The following is a 19,422-nucleotide window of genomic DNA, read 5'->3' on the forward strand; positions in this document are numbered from 1 at the left end:
CTAGGGTTCCCAGGTGCCCGCCAGTGGCAGGCATTCTCCCTGCGGTTTGCCCATTGCCTGGCAATCACGGGAAAGAGGTTGCAAGCCACCTGTAGATTGCCTGCCACTGGCCGTCAACCCAGACAAGCTTGTGGTGGATGAACTCCTGACAGGGTGTGATGACATCACTTCCTGAAGTGATGTCATCATGCTTTATGTGGGAGCGTTCCCACGCTTTGCAGGGGCCAATTTTACCCCCAAATGGGTCAATTTTAAAAGAATCTGCCCCTTGCAAATCACAAGAGCATTCTCGCACAAAGCACAATGATGTCACTTCTGTAAATGATGTCATCACGTTGGCGCTGGCAGCAGGTGTGCACAAAGAGCTCTGTGCTGGTGAGTACTGCCCCTCCCCTCAGGATGATATGAAGACCTGGCAACCCTATGTGGATTCAATCTGGAATTATATTCGAATCATTTCACTGTCATGAGTGTGGAAGAAACATTAGATAAGAAGATGCTCAGGTGGTGATGACTCTGAGCCAACTTCGAATTGCAGCTTCAGTCCAGAGTGAAGCAGAAAGTCTTGTTTAACTCTGGAGTTGACTTAGTTGCCACCATATCAGTGAAATATGATTAAGCCTGGTGGGAGGAATTCACAGTGTCATGCTTTATACTGTTGGACCATTGTGGTGGTTTTTTAACTGCTCAAGTATGGGTAACCTCAAGATGGGGTTTGGAGTTTTCCTGAAATTACAACTGATACCCAGACTACTGAGATCAGTTCCCCTGGAGCAAATGGCAGCTTTGGAGGGCAGACTGTCATCCCATCCCAAACTCTGCCCTTCCCAGGCATTATCCCCCAGGAATTTCCCAAGCTGCAGCTAGCAACCCTATACATCAAAAGGGGAGTGGAGGGGGTAGGTTGGGGTATTAGTTTTATGGTGTATTTTAGTGTGTTGCCTTTTGGAAGTGTTATTATATTGGATTTTTAATTGTTGCATTTTTATTGTAAGCTGCCCTGAGCAGATGTCTGGAAATGCTGCATATAAATACACTACAGAAATAACAATTCATTAAATATAATATTGGCAGAATCATGGCTTATTTTAATTGTGGTTAGTTTGTGAAATCAGGATTCAGCTCATTGATGATCATTAAAATCCTGCCTTGCTCTGCAAACGCTGGTTTCATTGCCTCCTCTCTTTCCTTCACCTCCCATGCAGAGATCCAGCTGGTATCCCAGGCAGCATTGTGGTGAGGGTGACACCAGGGAATAAGCCCAGGATGAATCCATGATATCAGCTTTCATAACGCACACAAAACCATGATTCAAAGTAACCGTGATTAGGTTACAGATCTTAGTTCAGCATACCCTTACTGACCGTACCCTCACTGACCATACCATCACTGACTGGCCCATGTTTGGACAATCACACTAACCATCCATTAATTAAACTGAGCTGATAAATAGTGAAATTCTTCAGAGAGCTTGATGCATCCCCGATATAACTATTCTTTTGTGTTGCTTGCCGTTTCAGCCTATCTCAGTGATGAATAGAAGCAATCAGTCAGAAGCTACATTTTATATTAAAAAAGTCCAGCCTCCTGATTCTGGAACATGGGTCTGCGTTGTTGAGACTATAGCAGGCACAACAGAAAAACTTTTTCAAGTCACAGTTAAAGGTAACTGAGAATCATCTGTCCTCAGCCTTAGGTACATCTAAATTGTACTGAAAATAATTCAACTCTGGTCTCTAATTTTACATTCAAAACTATGTTTTAAGGTGTTAGAAATACCTAGTTTTTTCAAGATCATACTAGTGGCTGTTAAAAATTGGGATTCAAAGCACACCAATATCCACTTTATGTTCTATTTTACCTATTGTACAAAGAAGCAGAATACCTGCCAATAACTGAGATGATAATCAGAGAAACTACTTTCTTTGGGCAAAGACAGTTGATTCAGGTCTTAAATTGGATCCTGAAAATGGAGCCTACCTTCTGCTCTTACCATTATGGCTTTAAAAAAAATCTGTCTTTCCATCTTTTTAAATTTCATAACATCCAACCTGGTTAAGAGGTCTGGGGAGCGTGAAAGCTTGTACAATGTTTCGTGTCAATCCTGTTGGTCCTATTGAAAGGTGTCACATGGATCTCATTCTTGTTTGATTTTGTGTGGACAGATATGGATGGACAACTTTTAAAAATGGAGCACCTGGCTTAGTGCTGTGCTGAAAAAAATAAATATGGAGCAGAAAACTCCTTCTCTTAAAAAATTCTGATGTCAGACTTGCCAGTATATGATGTTAGCGCTTGATGTCAGACACTAACGAGAATGCCCAGGAGTACGGATCTCTGGGAGTAGCTACAGTAACCATGGCAACCAAGGGAGAGCTCATTTAAATATGACAGTTAAGACTGTAAACTGCCAGAGAGCTTTGATTTTTGAACCAGTGTGACAGGGAGAAAGACAGTTACTGGGAATAATAATTATGTTGTTACTCCTTCTTCTGACTAGTTGTTCCCGTGCCTATAAATGCTCCCAAGCTGATCGCGAGAGGGCATAATTTTCTCATCATTGACCTGAATGCTGATTTACACATTGGAGATGGACCAATTGTGTCAACTAAGATTCTCTACAGACCTGCCAAGTATTATTATCCCTGGAAGTCAATGGAAGGTAAGGGGTATGCCAATATCCCAGGATATATCCTTTTAAGATCTAGAACAAGTTTGAACTACAGTTATTTCAAGGTTCATGCAGGAGCTCTCAAACAGAAAATTCTCAGTCCCTCACCAACCTATAATTCCCAAGATTCTTTGAAAGAAGTCACCACAATGAATGAGGTATAGATATGTGTTTGTAATGTGAATTTGCCCACGGAGTTTGTTTAGTCTAATCCTTCCTTATTAGCCCGACTGATGATAGATTTCACATCAGTATTTTATTGGCTCTTACAAAAGTAGCAATGTTTACCTTTGGGGGGGGGGGCGTGGATGGCAGATTCACAAGACTGCTTAACCTAGATTTTCATAATTTAGGATTTTCTCTCAATTCTATCAAAAAGTATTTAAATATTTAGGCGATCCTATCTTTAAAATTATGATGATGCCAGTCTCATTAATTCTTGTGTGGTTTGGCAGCACCCATGCTCTGACCTGTAGCTAGGACACAAAACTGAGCTAATGTGATTTGAAAGAGAGATGTGATGTGTACACATACCCCTGGTTCACATTTGGTAAACAGATTGTACCAATGTTTGCTTTAAACCAGCAAAACCAGTCGGGGCAGAGGTGATGATGGGATAAAAGAAATCAAGACTCACTGAACTCTCTTACGTACTATGGCCACTGAAGAGGAACCTGTAGTCTTTACGTGTCCCACTGCAACTCAGGAATCATAAATATGTTACCTAAACACTTCCTTCTTTAGTAATTTGCAGTGTATTTTCTCTCTCTCTCTCTTCTCAAACTTAGTGGTTGGAAAGACCATAAAACTAGAAAATCTGGAACCAAAAACAGAATATCAGTTCTGCGTCCAGCTGACTCGCAGAGGAGAGGCAGGAGAAGGACACCCTGGGCCCCAGGCCAGTTTCACTACAGCTGCTGTCGGTATGCAGTTCTTTGAGCTTTTTTTTTTTTTAAAAAAAATGGATATTCACACCATTCTTTCATTTTATTTAGCTTTATTTAAAACATTTATTAGTAGCTTAAAAGGTGGCTTACAATATAAATAAACTAGCAATACTGAAATGAATAAAAACAAAGTTTACAGTTTAGGATGGCCAGTCAATATAAACACAAAGTTAATTAATAGCAGTCCTAATAAAAACATCTTCAGTTGCCTCTTGAAGATTAGCAGAGAGGGGGCCAGGTGCACTTTCCAGGGGATGCTGTCCCATAATTGTGGGACTGCTATTGAAAAGGCCCTCTTATGTGTACCCACCAGGCAAGCTTCTTAAGCTGATGAAACAAGTAGGACTCTCCCTGTGATCTCAATTCTCAAGCAGGAACATATGGGAGAAGCAGGGCTCATTTCGAGGCGGAATGCACAGGAACGCAGTTCCAGCAGTTTCCCAAAGAGGTCACATGTCAGGTGGCCCCGCCCACCTGACTCTCGGCCATTTTGGGCCCGTTTCGGCCTGGATTGGGGCCGAAATGACCCAGATTGGGCCTCTGATGGGTGGTGGATCACTCTCCCGCTCATCAGCAGCCAGATCCTGACCATTTTGGTCCCCTTTTCAGCCATTTTCAGCCCCTTTTTGCCATTTTGGGCCCAATTTCAGCCCTGAATGGCCAGGATTGGATCCAAAACAGCCAGAATAGGTGACATCAGAGGGTGTGGCATATGCAAATCAGTTATACTAATGAGTTCCTCCAGCTCTTTTTCTATGAAATGACCGCTGGGGAGAAGACAGTCCTTTAGATATCCCAGTCTCAAGCCACATAGGGCTTTAAAGGCCAAAACCAATACCTTGAATTATGCTTGGGTGTGGATTGGTAGCCAATGTAATTGCTGTAATATTGGGGACACACAGGCTGGCCCCAATGAGCAGTCTAACTGCAGCTTCCAAAAACAGTCTTCAAGGGTAGCATATTGCAATTATCCAAACTAGATGTAACTAAGGCATAGATCACTGGCTAGATCTGACTGATCCAAGAACGGGTGCAGCTCGTGCACCAACTGAAGCTGGGCAAAAGCACTCTGAACCATGGCAGACACCTGGTTTTCTAAGGTGACTGTTGTGTTGAGCAGCACTCCCGAGCTGAGAACCTGGCTTTCCAAGGGAAGTATAACCCCATCCAAGACAGGAGAGATCTCAAATTCCTGATCTGCCTTTTTACCAACCCAGAAAGCCTCTATCTTGTCTGGATTTGGTTTCAGCTTGTCAGAATTCAGTTTCATTGTGTATAGGCACAGCTGTATGCAAGGCAATAGCATTATGAAAGAGAAGACCATAACATAATTTTGTGCTGTCTTCAGTTAAATACAATTTTGTGAAAGCAACGGAACGTTTTCAAGGAAGGATTTCTGTCCACAGAGCATGGTTTCCTTGCCTTACCTACCCCCAAATGTCCACTGAAATGCTGCTGTTGGAGAACAGCAGGACACCTATATTTGTAAACAGTCCATGACCATTGTTTCTTCTCTGAACTCTCTAAGGTCTCCCTCCACCAAGAGGGCTCACTCTTGTTCCTAAAAGCACAACATCCCTGCAGTTGTCATGGCAGCCATGCATTCAGCCTTTTGAAGATGATGTCCATGTGGAAGTAGAACTGAAAAGTGTGTATGATAAGAATGGAGATAGTACCACTCGCTTTAGTCTGCCAGGAAATGAGTCTACACTGCTTATTGAGCATTTGGAGCCCAGACACCAGTATATGTGCCGAATCCGTGTGAATAGCAAGTCCCAAGGAGAATGGAGTTACTACCTGTATGCATGGACCTTAAGTGACCGTAAGTGAATGGATTACATTTGTTTGTTTGTTTGTTTACTTCATTTATACCCCCTTTTCTCCCCAGATAGTGACCCGGAGTGGTTTACAAGAGTCTCTCCTTCTCCATTTTATCCTTGCAACAACCCTGTCGAGTAGGTTAGGCTGAGAGTGTGTGACTGCCCCAAGGTCACCTAGCGCTTCCATGGCAGAATGGGGACTGAAACCTGGGACTCTCAGATCCTAGTCCAACTAGAAAATAATGTACCCACAACAAAGATGATATCAGCATAATCCATTGCAACGCACTTGTGTCGTAGCCTTAATTAGGAGAATTTCTGGTCCCCTCCCCCACAAGAAATCATAAAAGTTTGCACTCACCCTTCTTGTGTTACCTCTGCTGAATCCACACTGAGGATCTTCCATTTCAGCTATCACTTGTGCACTTCCCCCCCCCTCATTTCCATCTGATGTTGTCCTTCATTCCTGCTCAAATAATAGGCTCTTCCACCCTCAAGAGGTTCTCCATTGCACCTGAGGAGCCAGTTTGATGTAGTGGTTAAAAGCGGCAGGACTGTAATCTGGAGTCTCAGGATTGATTCCCCATTCCTCTGCTTGAAGCCAGCTGGGTGACCTTGGCTCTCTCACAGCTCTCTCTGAGCTATCTCAGCCCCACCCACCTCACAGGGTGCTTGTCATGAGGATAATAATAACACAGTTCATAAACCACTTGGAGCGTAGCATTAAGTTGTCCCAAAAGGCAGTATATAAATCAAATGTTATTGTTGTTGTTTTTGTTGTTGTTATCATCATCAGAGCCAGGTCAAAGAATCTAATCCAGTAACTCTAAAAGAATCCATATCCTTGTCTTAATGTCAATCTAATCATCATATAATCACATTATCCCACAGCAATAACCTATTCAATACCAAATAATTAAATCAATAGCAAAACTCATAAGAATAATTTACACTTAAGCTGGTGATTGAATTCACTGTGGTGTATAATTAACTCAGGATGTCCATCATTATGGATAAATAAATAGAATCAAGACTAGAACCCAAAAGGATCAGAAATTAATGTGGAGTCTCACGCATTCTGCTTGTTTACTAGGAATTCCACCATCACCCGATAACATCAGGATTGAAAACATCACAGACACCTCTGCTATTATCTCTTGGTCAACAGCTGAAGGACATTCCATCTCCTTTATCATGCTTAGCTATAAAAACTCTGGCAATACTGAGTATAACCATGTTGATGTGACAATAAGAAACACCAGCATCACTCAGTATCAACTCAAGGGTCTTGAGCCAAATACTGAATATGTGGTTCATATAAGTGCCTACAACAACGTGGGGCAGAGCACCTCCAACCCTTCTTATGAACTGAAAACCTTCCCAGAAACTAAAGGTTAGTATCAAACTAATTTCTGCACTAGATGATATGGTGACAGGTCAAGTGAGTTACACAGTGAACAAAACATACATGCACACACACATAAATTTAGTATAAAGTATATCAAACATTCTGCACACAATACACTAAGCAAATCAAGCAAATTTTTAATTATTTTTTCCCAATTTTCTAATTCTAATGTTTGAATTTTTGTAGAGTTCAGGATATTTTGTGAAAGATTCAGGAAGGGAGGGGAAAGATATTATATATAAAAATGGCATAGACAACAGGAGTAGAGGCCATTTGGGGCAAGAAGACACCCCCCCCCACACACACACACACACTTTCACACACTGTTGGGATCCCTGACCAAGATCTCTTCAATTTAGGCATCTTCAACAAACACTGCTTATACATTTAAAAACTTTTCTCTGATACTAACGGGGCTAGAAACTTTTGTTTTATTGTTTCTGTTCCCTAAATGGAAGCTGCAGTCCTCCAACAGTTAGATTGCATCTTATTTGAAATTTTGCAATTGGACGGTGGCTGTTTTCACACTGCTTACCGGCCACAAAACATCGCGCCAAGCTCTCGGAACAACAGTGTCTTCCTGGCACGATTTCGTGCATTCCGGGAGCTTGGCGCAATGTTCCGTGGCTGGTAAGCAGTGTGAAAACGGCCTCTATATAGAATCCAAGTAGATAGAATTAGACATGGGCATGAACAGCATTACAAACAGAAAAAACCCACGAACAGCCTAATCTGCTGTTCTCGAACAAGCTGTTCGTGAGGCTCCATCATAACCAAACAGGTGGTTGTTGCAAGCCTCGTTTGTTGCCTTCGGCAGCCATTTGGCAAGCCAATCAGTCTGGCACCTGCTGCAATCATTCCCCTTGGCAACCGGAGGCAGGGAGGGACTGAACTCTGTCTGAACTCCTTCTGGCTTTCCTTCTGGCTTTAACCTTTCAAAGTACTTCCAGCAGAGGGTCCCGTTTTTGCCACTGTGAAGAGAAAGTGACGGCCAACGGGGAGACCCATGGATCATGTCTTTCCTGGGGTGCAATCTCTCTGAAACTTGGGGGGTCTTCAGAGGATAGTGAGGACTATTTCCCCTGCAAATTTGGTGGGTATTGGACATTGGGAAGGTCAGTTTGTGGGGTGTTTAAAGGGCCCTGCCCCTTGCATGTGGCAGGAAAGGGCCACATGCAAATCCCCCCTGCCAGCTGATAGTTTAAAGGGATCTTTAAAGGGCCACGTAAGTGGGTTTGAGGGGAGGGGGGCTAAGTGGGGGTTTGGGTGGGGTGGTTCTGGCCCCCATGAACAACGAACATGTCCGGGAACAGTTCATGTTCGTCCATGTTCGTTGTTCGTGGATGGCACCGAACGACGAACAGGGTGTTCGGGAGTTTTTTCCGTTTTGTAGTCCTGGGCTGCATCTACACGGTTTTACAAAAACACAACCCTACTATGGCAACAGAAGCGACTGGAGCAAGAACGGGCAAGAGTGTTGTCTGTGCAGACCTGTTCTTGCTCTGTCTGCAGCTTTCACACCTTCCTATACTCTCCTGTTCCCCCTATGTGCATGAAAGGGGAGCATGACGCTGATCACACCGCCTGCTCACCCCAAATCTGGCAACTTCTGCCTTTCCCTTCACTTTCCTTTTCCAGCCCAGTCATACTGTAAGGGTACAGGGTGGCTGGGCTGAAAAGGGGAATGTGCCCTTTCAAGGTCTAGGTGGCGTGTTGCAAGGTGGCTTGCTGCACCACATGATTCTGAAATCAGAGCTTAGTTTTGCCTCCCCACCACAGTGGTTCCCCTTTCAGACAGACATTCTACTCACAGCCACAGTTTCCTAGAGATCACAAAAAAGGTATGTGACATTGAAAACAGCACGTTCAACTGCCAAATGTCTTCACTGCAAAGTTCATGGCAATTATAGTTTAATGGACCATCCCTAATCAGGGCAGTGACCCATATGAATAAAGGATCTGCTACTTCAATAGGATTGGAAGTTACACTGAGAATCAGTGAAATCTCTAACCATGTACACAGGATTGACTGAACATGTTGAGTATGTGTGTGTGTGTGATGTCAAGTTGCAACTGACTTATAGTGACCCCAGCAAGGGGCTTTCAAGGCAAGTGAGAAGCAGAGGTGGTTTGCCAGTGCCTTCCTCTGCAGAGGAAGTACTGACCTTGCTTAGCTTTCAAGATCTGATGAGATCAAGCTGTACCATACTGCCTTCCCTCCCATGTTGAGAGTAGGGGTGTGCATAATGAAACAAACGAGCCAAAAACGCACACTGAAATCACTGATTTGGCTCATTAAAGTGTCTTCCAGAAACAACTCCCCCGCGCCAAAATGTTTGTGTGTTTCGTTTATTTCTTACTGTGCAGAGGCCACTCAGGCAGGCTGTAGAGTGTGGACTGTTCAGCAACACCTTGTTTTCCTTAATGGCAAGTCTGCAGCATGCAACCATTCCAAGGGGAGAGACTGAACTGCCCTTAGTGTTAAACCTGGTGGTGGGAAGGAGAATGCGAGCAGCATGTTTGAGTGCATTTTTACCGGGCAGTCTTCCTGCCCATTATGTCATCGAAAGGGGAGGAGCACCACCAACCTCTCTCCTCCACCCATCAGCATCAGAAACATTCTTTCAATTTAATTTATTTTAATTCAGTTGAAGAGGAGGGGGAAATTGCTGTGTGCAACCGTACATCTTTTTTTTATTTTGCATTTCCCAGGCAACAGTGTTATCACCTGCCAATTGGCAGCAGGACTCAGGGAAGCAGTGCTTCTTCCCATCCGTCAGCTTAGGAAATGTTTGTTCGACTCCGTTGGAGGGGTGGGGGGAAGGTAATGTGTGCACTGTGCATCTTTTTTTTTGCCATAACCCGGGCAATGGTGTTGTCTCCTGCCAATCGGGTCCAGGAGCATGACCCCTCCCCGCCTATCAGGTCCAGAATACAAGAGAGGAAGAATCTATGAAGGCAGCAATGTAGTTGGCTCATCATCTCTCCCTGTTCCTGCATCTGCGTCTGAGTGCTGGCTTGGAGCTCGCGTACTGGAGCCTTCGTTTTGAGGTATGTCTATTCATTCCAGCCCCTTTCCCTTGTTTTTATTTTCAGTATGAAAATTGGGGATGGGGGTTGGTTTGGTAGCTGTAGGGAAAGTTTGGGAGACATAGATGGAACCCACCTAACATTGTCCAAATCAAGTGGCCCAGTCACACCAACACAACACAATCCTCAATGGGACTGGGAGGAGGCTGGAGGGCCACCTGACGCAGTGCTCTTCACTGCATTGTCCACTGGATCCAAACAGAGCTGGATCCCTGACCAAGAGCTGAATCCCACAGCCCTCCCGGGCACCTCCCGGGTGCCCCAACACTAGAGAGGGAAGGGTCTGCCTGTCTGCAGAGCAGTCCTTTGGTGTGGGAGAAATATTGTGCCACCATGTCAGGATGCAATGATGGTGTGGCCTAGGCTATGCATGATTGTCATAAGGAGTCCTTGGCTTTGGCTTAGCTCTTTCTCACAGGACAGCAGACAGGGCCCACCAAATGCTCAGCCCTGGCATCCAGTGCTCTCCACCAGTGGAGGGGCAAGCTCTGCAGGGAAGTGAGGCAACTGCAGGCAGCAAGGAAGAGGGGGGCGGGGTGAAAGCAGCAGCGAACTCTCAGATCCTTTATCCTGAGGGGCAATGCTCCCTGGCCACCAGCTCACAGGCATTCTTCCTGCATGCCTTTGTGTGGACACGGAAGATCTGGAGGACAAGGAGGCAGGATAGGGCAGAGGATATGGTTGGCAAGTACCTTGCAGAGCCTTTTGAATTGCCCCACATTGATCTTTTGGAATACTGGGCCAAGACCTTTCCCTTATGGCATAGAAGTTTCTCTCCTGCCCTCCTATGAGCATGGAGAGTGAGCAGGTGTTCTCTCAGACAGGCCACATTGTCACCTCTCACCATACATGCCTGCTTCCCTGGCATGCAGAGCATTGGTCTTCCTCAAGGTCAACCTCACACTTGCTAACATGCCAGCCCTGGACTATGAGGAGAAGGATACTTAATAGGGTGCAAAATGCACTCCAGCTTCCCAAAAGGAGGCCAGTTTTTGTTACAGTCCCAGTTAAAGTTCCACTAACAGCCCTGTTGCACAGACTATTTGAACTTGTTCAAAACACGTTGCAGAGCAGTTCATCAACAGAGCAAGTTTGCTGCTGCTGAAGGCTTTGTTGTGTATATCACAGCTCGCACGCTAACTTGCCCACTTTCCTTCCCACTGCAGATCTATCCAACATCAGGAGGGAGAGCAGCAGCATCTCTTCCTCTGGAGATTCAGGTAATGTTTCTCCTTTTGCAAGCATCATCTCCTCCTCCCTTCATGCTTGTGCTGCTTGAACTGGTCCACAGTTTGGGTTTGGAAGTGACCATGGTCAACCAACAACTAATGTGCAGTCACAGACCTTCCCTCCACCTCTCCTGAGTCCCTGAGATGAGGAAATTAAGACAGCAGCATTGAGTGTTGGACAGTTCTGCTGACTATGAGGAAAGAATGTCAGAGTAGAATCACATGAGACGCATGGGTCCCTGGGAAATGTCGTCTTTAAAAAAAACCAGCTGCTCAGTGTGATTCTCAGTGGGGAGAATCGCAACTGGAGGGCCTTTCTCTTTCACACACACACTCTTTCAAAAATCCTCTGGGAGCTTAGAATTGGGGGGGGGGGGGGTGAGCAACGTAACAAGAGGCAAGAAAGAAGCCGAAGTGTTTGTGAGCGGGAGAGAGATCCAGTCCCTCCCATTCTTCTTCTCCCAGCAAGGAGCTGCAATGTGGATCCCACCCCTCCCCCAGCCCCGTTTATGAACTCCTGAAGGAAAACCAAAGCAAGTGGATTTTTGAAAGAGAGAATCTCTCCAGTCAAGCAGCTGTTCTTTGTAAGAAAATCCACTCTGCTCAGTTTTCCTCCAGGAACTTGGAGAAGGGGGAGGGTAATACTACCGCTCCCAGGGATGCTTGCGTGACCCAACCCATGCTCTTCATGTGTAATTTGTCTTGTGTATTTCCACCCTCAGAGGGCCTGGGGAGGCTTCCACCTCAAAAGTTCACAGTGTGTGGTCCCACTGCTTGTGGAGGGAGGGATTTTCTGTAGGTTTGGCAGATGGACAGTCCACTCTATCTCTCTCCCTGTAACAGTTAACTCAAGTTCCAGGGTAGTCTTAAGGGGAATGCATACAGCCTGTCTCCCCCCAGAACTTGTGGTCAATTCAGAAAATGGTGTCCTTTTTTCTGTCCTTTTCTACAGATCAACAACGATCCATTCAGCGGAGAAGTGCTTTGAGGAACTGCTGCAGCTGGATGAGAAAGAGGGGGGTTATATTGGTTCGGCCTAGTCAGTTTCTTCCTACTTATTTTGCATGACATTTATGTGTCCATTGTGCCATACTCCTGTTCCATTGAAAATGTTTCTGAACCACACTGCACCCAATGTTACAAAAATGCAACAGTAAAAATGTACCATCTTATGCTGCCTCTCTGTATTGGGAAGGGAAGGGATCCAGGAGAACCAGCAGTCTATGTTCTTCTCACATAGACCACAAAGGCAGATAGGAGAAAATCAGGCGGAAGATGAAGGGTAAAGGAGGCTTGGCTCCTAATGTACAGCTGACATATTTCCAGGTAACTGATCAGGCCACTTGGAAAGATGTCTGAAACAACAACATTTATTTAGCAAACAGCAACGGAGTGGAACAACAAGACTCTAAGAAAAGAAAACTCAGCCTCTACTGTGGTGGCGACTTCTGTGGGGAAGAGGAGGGTTGCCCTAGAAGGTCCCTGAGGGTGGAGACACAACTTCACTTTGATGGGCAGGGGGTGCTGCTTCCAGCGTCATCATCAGGCCTTGCAGCAGAGGCTTCAGCTGTGGGGATTGGGATGTCAGAAAAAGAGGCGATGCACCCTCTGGCCCCCTCAATCTCTTCCTCTTCTGCCCCTTGCGGTGCTGTAGTGCAAAAGACAGACTGGAACAGAAGTACAGTTGCATGGCACATAGCTCCATAGCACATTGTTTCTACACCGACAGAGACAATCCCTCCTTCCTGCTTCAACAGCAAAAGTAGGGAAGGGGCATGGCAAGGTTAGGTTTCAGTTCTGTGAACAGAAGGATTTGCATGCGCGCGCGGCACAGGGAGAGGAGAGAGAGCTGGGCAGAGGGACTCTGGCACCTTGGAAGGCTAGCCTTTTCCAAGGTTAAAGGATGTTTGGTCAGAGACACTTTGAAAGGAAGGGGGAGCCCCTCTCTTCCCCTCAACACAGAGAAGAAGACATGTAAGTGGATGTGACAAATTTGGGACTTACCTCCCAGCTGTTCTCTCACTCTCCGCACTCTGTGATGCACCATCTGCGAGGCCAGGACTACTCTTTGGGTATCCCCTGCTTGAAGAAAGACATCCAAGCATAAATTAATTTGCTACACACTACACATTGGGGATAAAAGATTTCAAAGAAAATGGGGGAGGCTGCTCCAGGCCTCTGTTGCCCGTTTCAAGGAGGGGGGAGGCTTAGCATGGCACTCCACCATCAGCAGCCCCTTTGGGGGGAAACTAGACTGGGCATCAATGGGGAAGGCAGCCTGTCCACACTTACTGCGTTCCCGCTTGCCCATTGCTTCCTCCACTTCACAGAGGAGAAGAAAGATCAAAGATCAGAGCTGGGACTGGACAGCCATGCACTGGTTCCTCTTCCTTCTTCTACTCACACTGTTAGCTTAAGAAGTGAAAGAGGGGCTGGCAGGAAGTCCAGACCAGTGCGTCCATTTACATAAAACAAGGAGAAATTGTTCAGCAGACTTCTCCCTGCCAATGCGCTAATCCCTAGTCTGTACGTTTTTATGCACAATGCGAAGAAAGGCCAGCGCTCAGCAATGGGCAGCTGCATGGCACAGGCACACATGCCGCTTTGTGGAGGGAGAGAAGTCTGCATTTATACTCTCTCCAGCCTCCAAGCTGCTGCAAAGACTTGTGCTGTGCAAATCACAGAGAAAAATGCAAATGAAAGATGATGGGATGCGTGGAGATGGAGGAAGACTGGCATGAGGTTGCTTGGAGCTGGCAGCCTGCCCGTTCTGAGCCTACTGTTGCCGTCCTTCATGGACCACTATGACTATAAAAGTCCTGGACACTAACAGAACTCACACGCAGCAGGAAGAACTTTTTTCTCCCCAGGATGACTTTTGTCTTTTCTGGCCTTCCCTTCCTGGTTAAAATCTGGTAACCCAGAGAGATGAGCCTTACACAAAGTTTCATATTACATGTTGGAGAATGGGGGAGCAAACCTGCTCCCCACGAGTGAGTCTCTTAATGCAGCTCCCTCTTAATTATTCCTTTTTTACATGAGTCAGGGCAGCCCAGGACTCGGAGACCCCCTCCCTCTTTAAACCTGCCCCCATAGTGGGCCAGCCGCCAGTGTTCTCCTTGCTTCGGTGTAAAAGTGCACAGAAAGGGAGGGAGGCATCCTTCACAGCAAGGGATGTAGAAGAGGAATATCCCTCTCTGTTTTCTCTCTCTTTTTAACTGGTAAAAGTAGGAGACTGGACAGACAGGTCATCCAGCCTTCCTTTTGGACTAAAAGCATTAACCCAAAATTGAATTTTTAAAAAAGACATGGAGTAGAGCATAGTGATTCTCTGGCCTTCTGCAGCTTTATCTGCTGTCCTTCTCTTACTCGCCACTGCAAGCCAACTGTGATTGCAGAAGTCAACCCAAGGCAGTTGGTCAGGGAACACCAGGAGATGATTGATCTTGTTTGTAAAATACTTTTTTTCTTTTCTGAGCTTTGATTAAGCCTGTTAACCCAGTGTTGTTTAGTGATGTGGGGGTAGCAGAGGCACTACTGTGAGTTTGCAATTGTGCAATGTTCCACTGAAGTCTTTCCAGATGTATTCCATGTGGAAGCGCCAGTCTACTAAGAATGTGCTGCCTTGGCTTCAGTCTAACTTCTTGATCTTCTCCTTTATCCTTCAACTCTAGGTTAACAGGTTTAGTCAAAAACACCTTTATTTGTAAAAAAAAAATAGAGAAAATTTGTAAAAAAAATGAGAGAGAACACTCAGGGTGGTTTTATTTTTCCCCTCCAACCAACAACAACTACCCTGCCCTGAATGCCCCCATTGCCACTTAAGAGGAAGAGGAAGAATCATTGGAGGCTGAGTAAAACTTTGATGGCACAGCAACAGCAGACAGCACCCCTCTCGCCAACACTTCTCTACCAGTCCTCTTCCTCTATTATGTTTTGGGTGGCCCTATGAAGTCAAAATAGATCAAGGGCCAAACACAAAGGATCATGGTAAAGTGGTCTGCATGGTCTCCTCTGGTCAAAAACTCCATATATTTCAAAGAACAACAGGTGCTCAGAGGAAGAGGGCATCAACGGAAGTACCGATCACAGTTCCAGCAGGTCTCTCCACTGTGACAGCAGGTCCACTGTGACAAGAGATCTGATGCTGAAGAGAAGAGCACTTTGCTCTTAATTTTGAAGCCTGGAAAGAGCTACATTCAATGCTCTTTCTGGGCTTCTGGGTTCAAAGTTGTGATGATGCGAGAGAGCTAAGAAAGGAGCCCAGCCATATCCCCCCGCATTGACTGTGGGTGGTGGGCAGCTTCTCCTGAGCTTTGAAAGGAAGTGTTCACCCCCTCATCATGACAAAAGTGCAGGGAAACATGACATCAACAAGCAAGATTAGGGCGCAAAGGGTTTTTAAAATTCGATGCACCATGCTGGTTGTGGAGCGCTCCTGCTTGGGCACTGGATCTCTGTTGCCACTTTGCCAGCCAGTTTCCCATCATTGTGTGCACCTGCCCACACTCGCCTAGTCACCTTCTTCAAGGTCCATTTGTTGTTGCATTTTATGCTAGAGGAGAAATTTGCAATGGGTTGTTGTTGTTTTTGGACTAGGAGGGGCAAGTTTGCATTTTTTGCCTGATTCAGTATGAATAGAGCCCCCGACCCTCCATGGCATGCATACAGCATGCATTGCTACAGCCTCGCCTTGACGCCTTTCCCCAAGCATCCTTTGGGTTCCGTGACTGAACCCCCTTGTTGCCACTTTTGTGTTCAAACTCATTGGGTTGCTCAATGATTTGGAGAGAGGACTGTGTTCTGTCCGACTTCGGTACCGTGGGATTAAGCACAAAAACAGCTGCCCCAGAGCCTCATTTCCCCACCCCCTTTGGAAAAACAGTGTGCATCTACACATGTACGGTCAATGCCTGCCTTGCGCGTGTTCAACAGGCCAAAACTCATGAAAAAGAAAAAACCAAATGGATCAGATCCAAGGGCCAAGCTACAAGTGACAAATGACACTTGTGAGTCTGTTCACTTGCGCTCTACTTGATCACTACTTGATCCCAGTGATCAGCAGTGTTTGGAAAGCAACATTCTCCAATCCTGGGGATGGAGCATATGCATGGACACATCCTCTACATGTTTGCTTTGTGTAGACCTGGCAATCGAGCAGAGGCAGGAGTGAGACTGGCACACTCATGCTCATGTATTCAGTGAGCATGGAGATGTCAAGGCCTAGAAACAGAGGTTATTAAGGGGAATAATGGAAGCAGCTGGTCTGGAGTAATAATTCAAAATGTACATCTGAAATGGAAAAAAATGAAGAAACGCACGTGCCAAGGTAGGTATCCCACAGTGACACAAACATGGGCGGTTTGGAACCAAATCGAACAAATATTCAGCTCCTATGACTACTCTCTGTGAGCAGGGCACAAGTGAAACTGCTTGGCGATCAGCCGTCCTTGCACAAACTCTATGTCTTGTCCTCAACATTTGCAGAAAGAGGCTGGCCTCATGTCAAAATGGAGGGTGAGAGAAAGGCAAGCCAAAAATGCAGGCTTTAGAGCAATGGCTGTGAGAGTTATTTGCTGACGAATGCCTTCTTTACAAAATTAAGATTAATCCATCTGCTTTTACAGTTCCACACGAGTCCAAAGGAGGGAGAATGTTGCTGATTGCTATACTTGGCTCAGCAGGTATGACTTGCCTAACAATACTGCTGGCCTTCTTCATCATGCTGCAGCTGAAGCGAGCAAACTTCCAGCGACGAATGGCTCAGGCTTTCCAAAACGTTGTGGTAAGTCCACGGCTTCTCATCAAGAATATCTGTCAATGAAGTAACAAGCTCAGCAAGAGGAACTGAAGTTTCCTATTTTCCTTTGCCTGCTGTACCCCTTGACATTTTATGTCTAGGGGTAAGGGGACCTCAAGATCAATGATGTGTGCAAAGTAGGGGGGGGTCTTCACTGGGAGGGGCTAGTTGCTGAAAATCACTTCCCCTTCTCTGCCTGTAGAAGGATGCTGCTGCCAGTAGTTTTGCACCCGCCATTGCCTTTGTACCTGGATGACTTTCAGATGGGAACAGGAAGTGAGGCAGTATATTAAAGGATGGTAATTCTAGATTTCCATCTGACCCTAAACTTTAGCATCTCTTTTTCATTTCATTTGGATTCATATTTAGTGTGCTCTCCACTTAACACAAAATAGTGGTTCCAAAAGTTCCCTTTATTATTTCAGTCTTGCCTACTTAATGTAGTTTTCTTTTTACTGGGTTTTTTTAAAGAAACTATTCGGTTTGGTAGATTTGGTAGATATTTGCTTATCACTTGGGAGAACCAAATAGGCCGTTTCCACACGACTTACCAGCCTCCGGAACGTTGTGCAAAACATGCGGAAGATAGCGTCTTCTCACGTGAAATCGCGCCAGGGAGACACCATCATCCAGGAGTTTTGCACAACATTGCGTCTTCCTGGCACGATTTCACGCAAGAAGACGCTCTCTTCCGCATGTTTTGCGTAATGTTCCAGAGACCGGTAAGTCATGTGGAACCGGCCTTAGTTAAATATCATCAGCTGCAGGATTGACAAGTGAAAATGATTGCTCTGAATCGTACAGATATGATAAAAATAATCAAACAGGATTAGTCCCACTCTTGTAAGAAGTATGCAGTGCAAGCTGATGCAATCCCTGACAGTCTCTTTGATAATAAGCTAAATCACCCCTGTGTTAAAAGCTACGTTTCAGTCAAAATAAAGCCATTCTGCTAAGCGTTGATTTAAAAAGAATTTTCCATCTAATTCTTGACTCTCTTTTTATTACAATTTGGTTTTTATCTTCGGTACACGTTTTTGGTAGCTTCCCCACATTCCATTCATTCATTTATTTACTTCATTTCTATCTGGGCTTCCTCTCCAACGGGCACTCAAAGTACATCATTCTTGTCTCCTCCATTTTATCCTCAGAACCACCCTGTGATGCAGGCTAGGCTGAGAGAGAGGGATTGGCCCAAGGTCACCCAGCGAGCTTCCATGGCAGAGTGGGGATTTGAACCTGGGTCCCCCAGATCGTAGCCTAACACTCTTAACACTACACTACGCTGACTTAGCTCACATTCTACTGAACAGCACTTGTTTAACTTTTCCCCCAGCGAGATGAGCCAGCAGTACAGTTCAATTCAGGAACTCTTACTCTAAGCCGGAAAGCCAAAAACAGCTCAGGACCAACTATTTACCCAGTTCTAGAGTGGAATGATATAAAATTTCAAGATGTGATTGGAGAAGGCAATTTTGGCCAAGTTCTGAAAGCACGAATCAAGAAGGATGGTTTGAGAATGGATGCAGCCATCAAAAGGATGAAGGGTGAGTGTACCAGTAGAAGGGTATGAAGCCTCCAACGATTAGTAAGTAGGAGTATTTTGTACAGTTGCTAATGCCCGACATTGCAAAATGGTCCTACATTGCTGAATGCACCTGTAAGCAGCTTACTAAGATATGTAAAACTGTACAATCAAATCTGACACCCTTGGTATGCTGTGACCATTAGGGAGAAAAGACAAGCAACTTCCCTTTTCCTGTCTTTTTCCATTTCAGGGCTAACAATAGGTGGGCGGTGGTAGTAATTTTGATTCATGAAATCATATACTGGGGATAAGGTTACACACTTCCTTGTGACCTTGCTGCAGCCGTAGTTTGAATCATGGGGCCCTGATTTTAAAAGTTAAGTTTTAAAAACTCTGGGCAAATCTGGTCACAGATCTCTCAGTGCCTCATCTAGTCATCATCATCAATACCATATGCTGTTATCTGCTGGGGGTCCCCTGTGTGCTTGGGAAGATTTCTCTTTTCCCAAGTTCTTTAAGCAATGGGTAGCAAAATAACCCTATCTCCTAGGGTTGCCAGGCCCCCTCAATCTCCCAGCGGCGGATCGGGGCCTGGCTCTCACCTCTTTTTTGGTGGGGGGAGCACGTGCGCACGCCCCCCGCAAAGCATGATGACAACACTTCTGGGAAGTGATGTCATCCTGCCGTGCCCCCCCCAGCGTGCCCACGCTCCATGGGGGCTCATGTTGGCGGCTGCTGTGGAGCGCAGGAATGCTCCTGCACTCCACAGAGGCCCAAAACACACCCACAGATCGGGCCCGTTTTGAGCTGTTGTGGAGTGCAGGAGTGCTCCACAGCACCTCAAAACAGGCCCATTTTAGCCCCATTTTGAGCCACTGTGGAGTGCTCCTGTGCTCCTGTGTGCCGCAGCGTCCCAAAACAGGCCCGAT

General features: G+C 45.7%; 1 protein-coding gene across 1 annotated transcript in view; it reads left to right on the forward strand.

Moving 5' to 3' along the window:
* The window catches only part of TEK (TEK receptor tyrosine kinase), a 77,136-nt gene that overhangs the window by 46,633 nt on the left and 11,081 nt on the right, over positions 1-19,422 (forward strand). The window contains exons 9-15 of the mRNA XM_054987228.1: positions 1,521-1,665; positions 2,501-2,662; positions 3,460-3,594; positions 5,147-5,440; positions 6,532-6,831; positions 16,793-16,950; positions 18,302-18,512. Coding sequence (XP_054843203.1) covers positions 1,521-1,665; positions 2,501-2,662; positions 3,460-3,594; positions 5,147-5,440; positions 6,532-6,831; positions 16,793-16,950; positions 18,302-18,512 — 1,405 coding nt within the window. The remainder of the gene's footprint in view (positions 1-1,520; positions 1,666-2,500; positions 2,663-3,459; positions 3,595-5,146; positions 5,441-6,531; positions 6,832-16,792; positions 16,951-18,301; positions 18,513-19,422) is intronic.

This window comes from Eublepharis macularius, chromosome 8 (genome assembly GCF_028583425.1).
Source record: "Eublepharis macularius isolate TG4126 chromosome 8, MPM_Emac_v1.0, whole genome shotgun sequence".
NCBI lineage: Eukaryota > Metazoa > Chordata > Lepidosauria > Squamata > Eublepharidae > Eublepharis > Eublepharis macularius.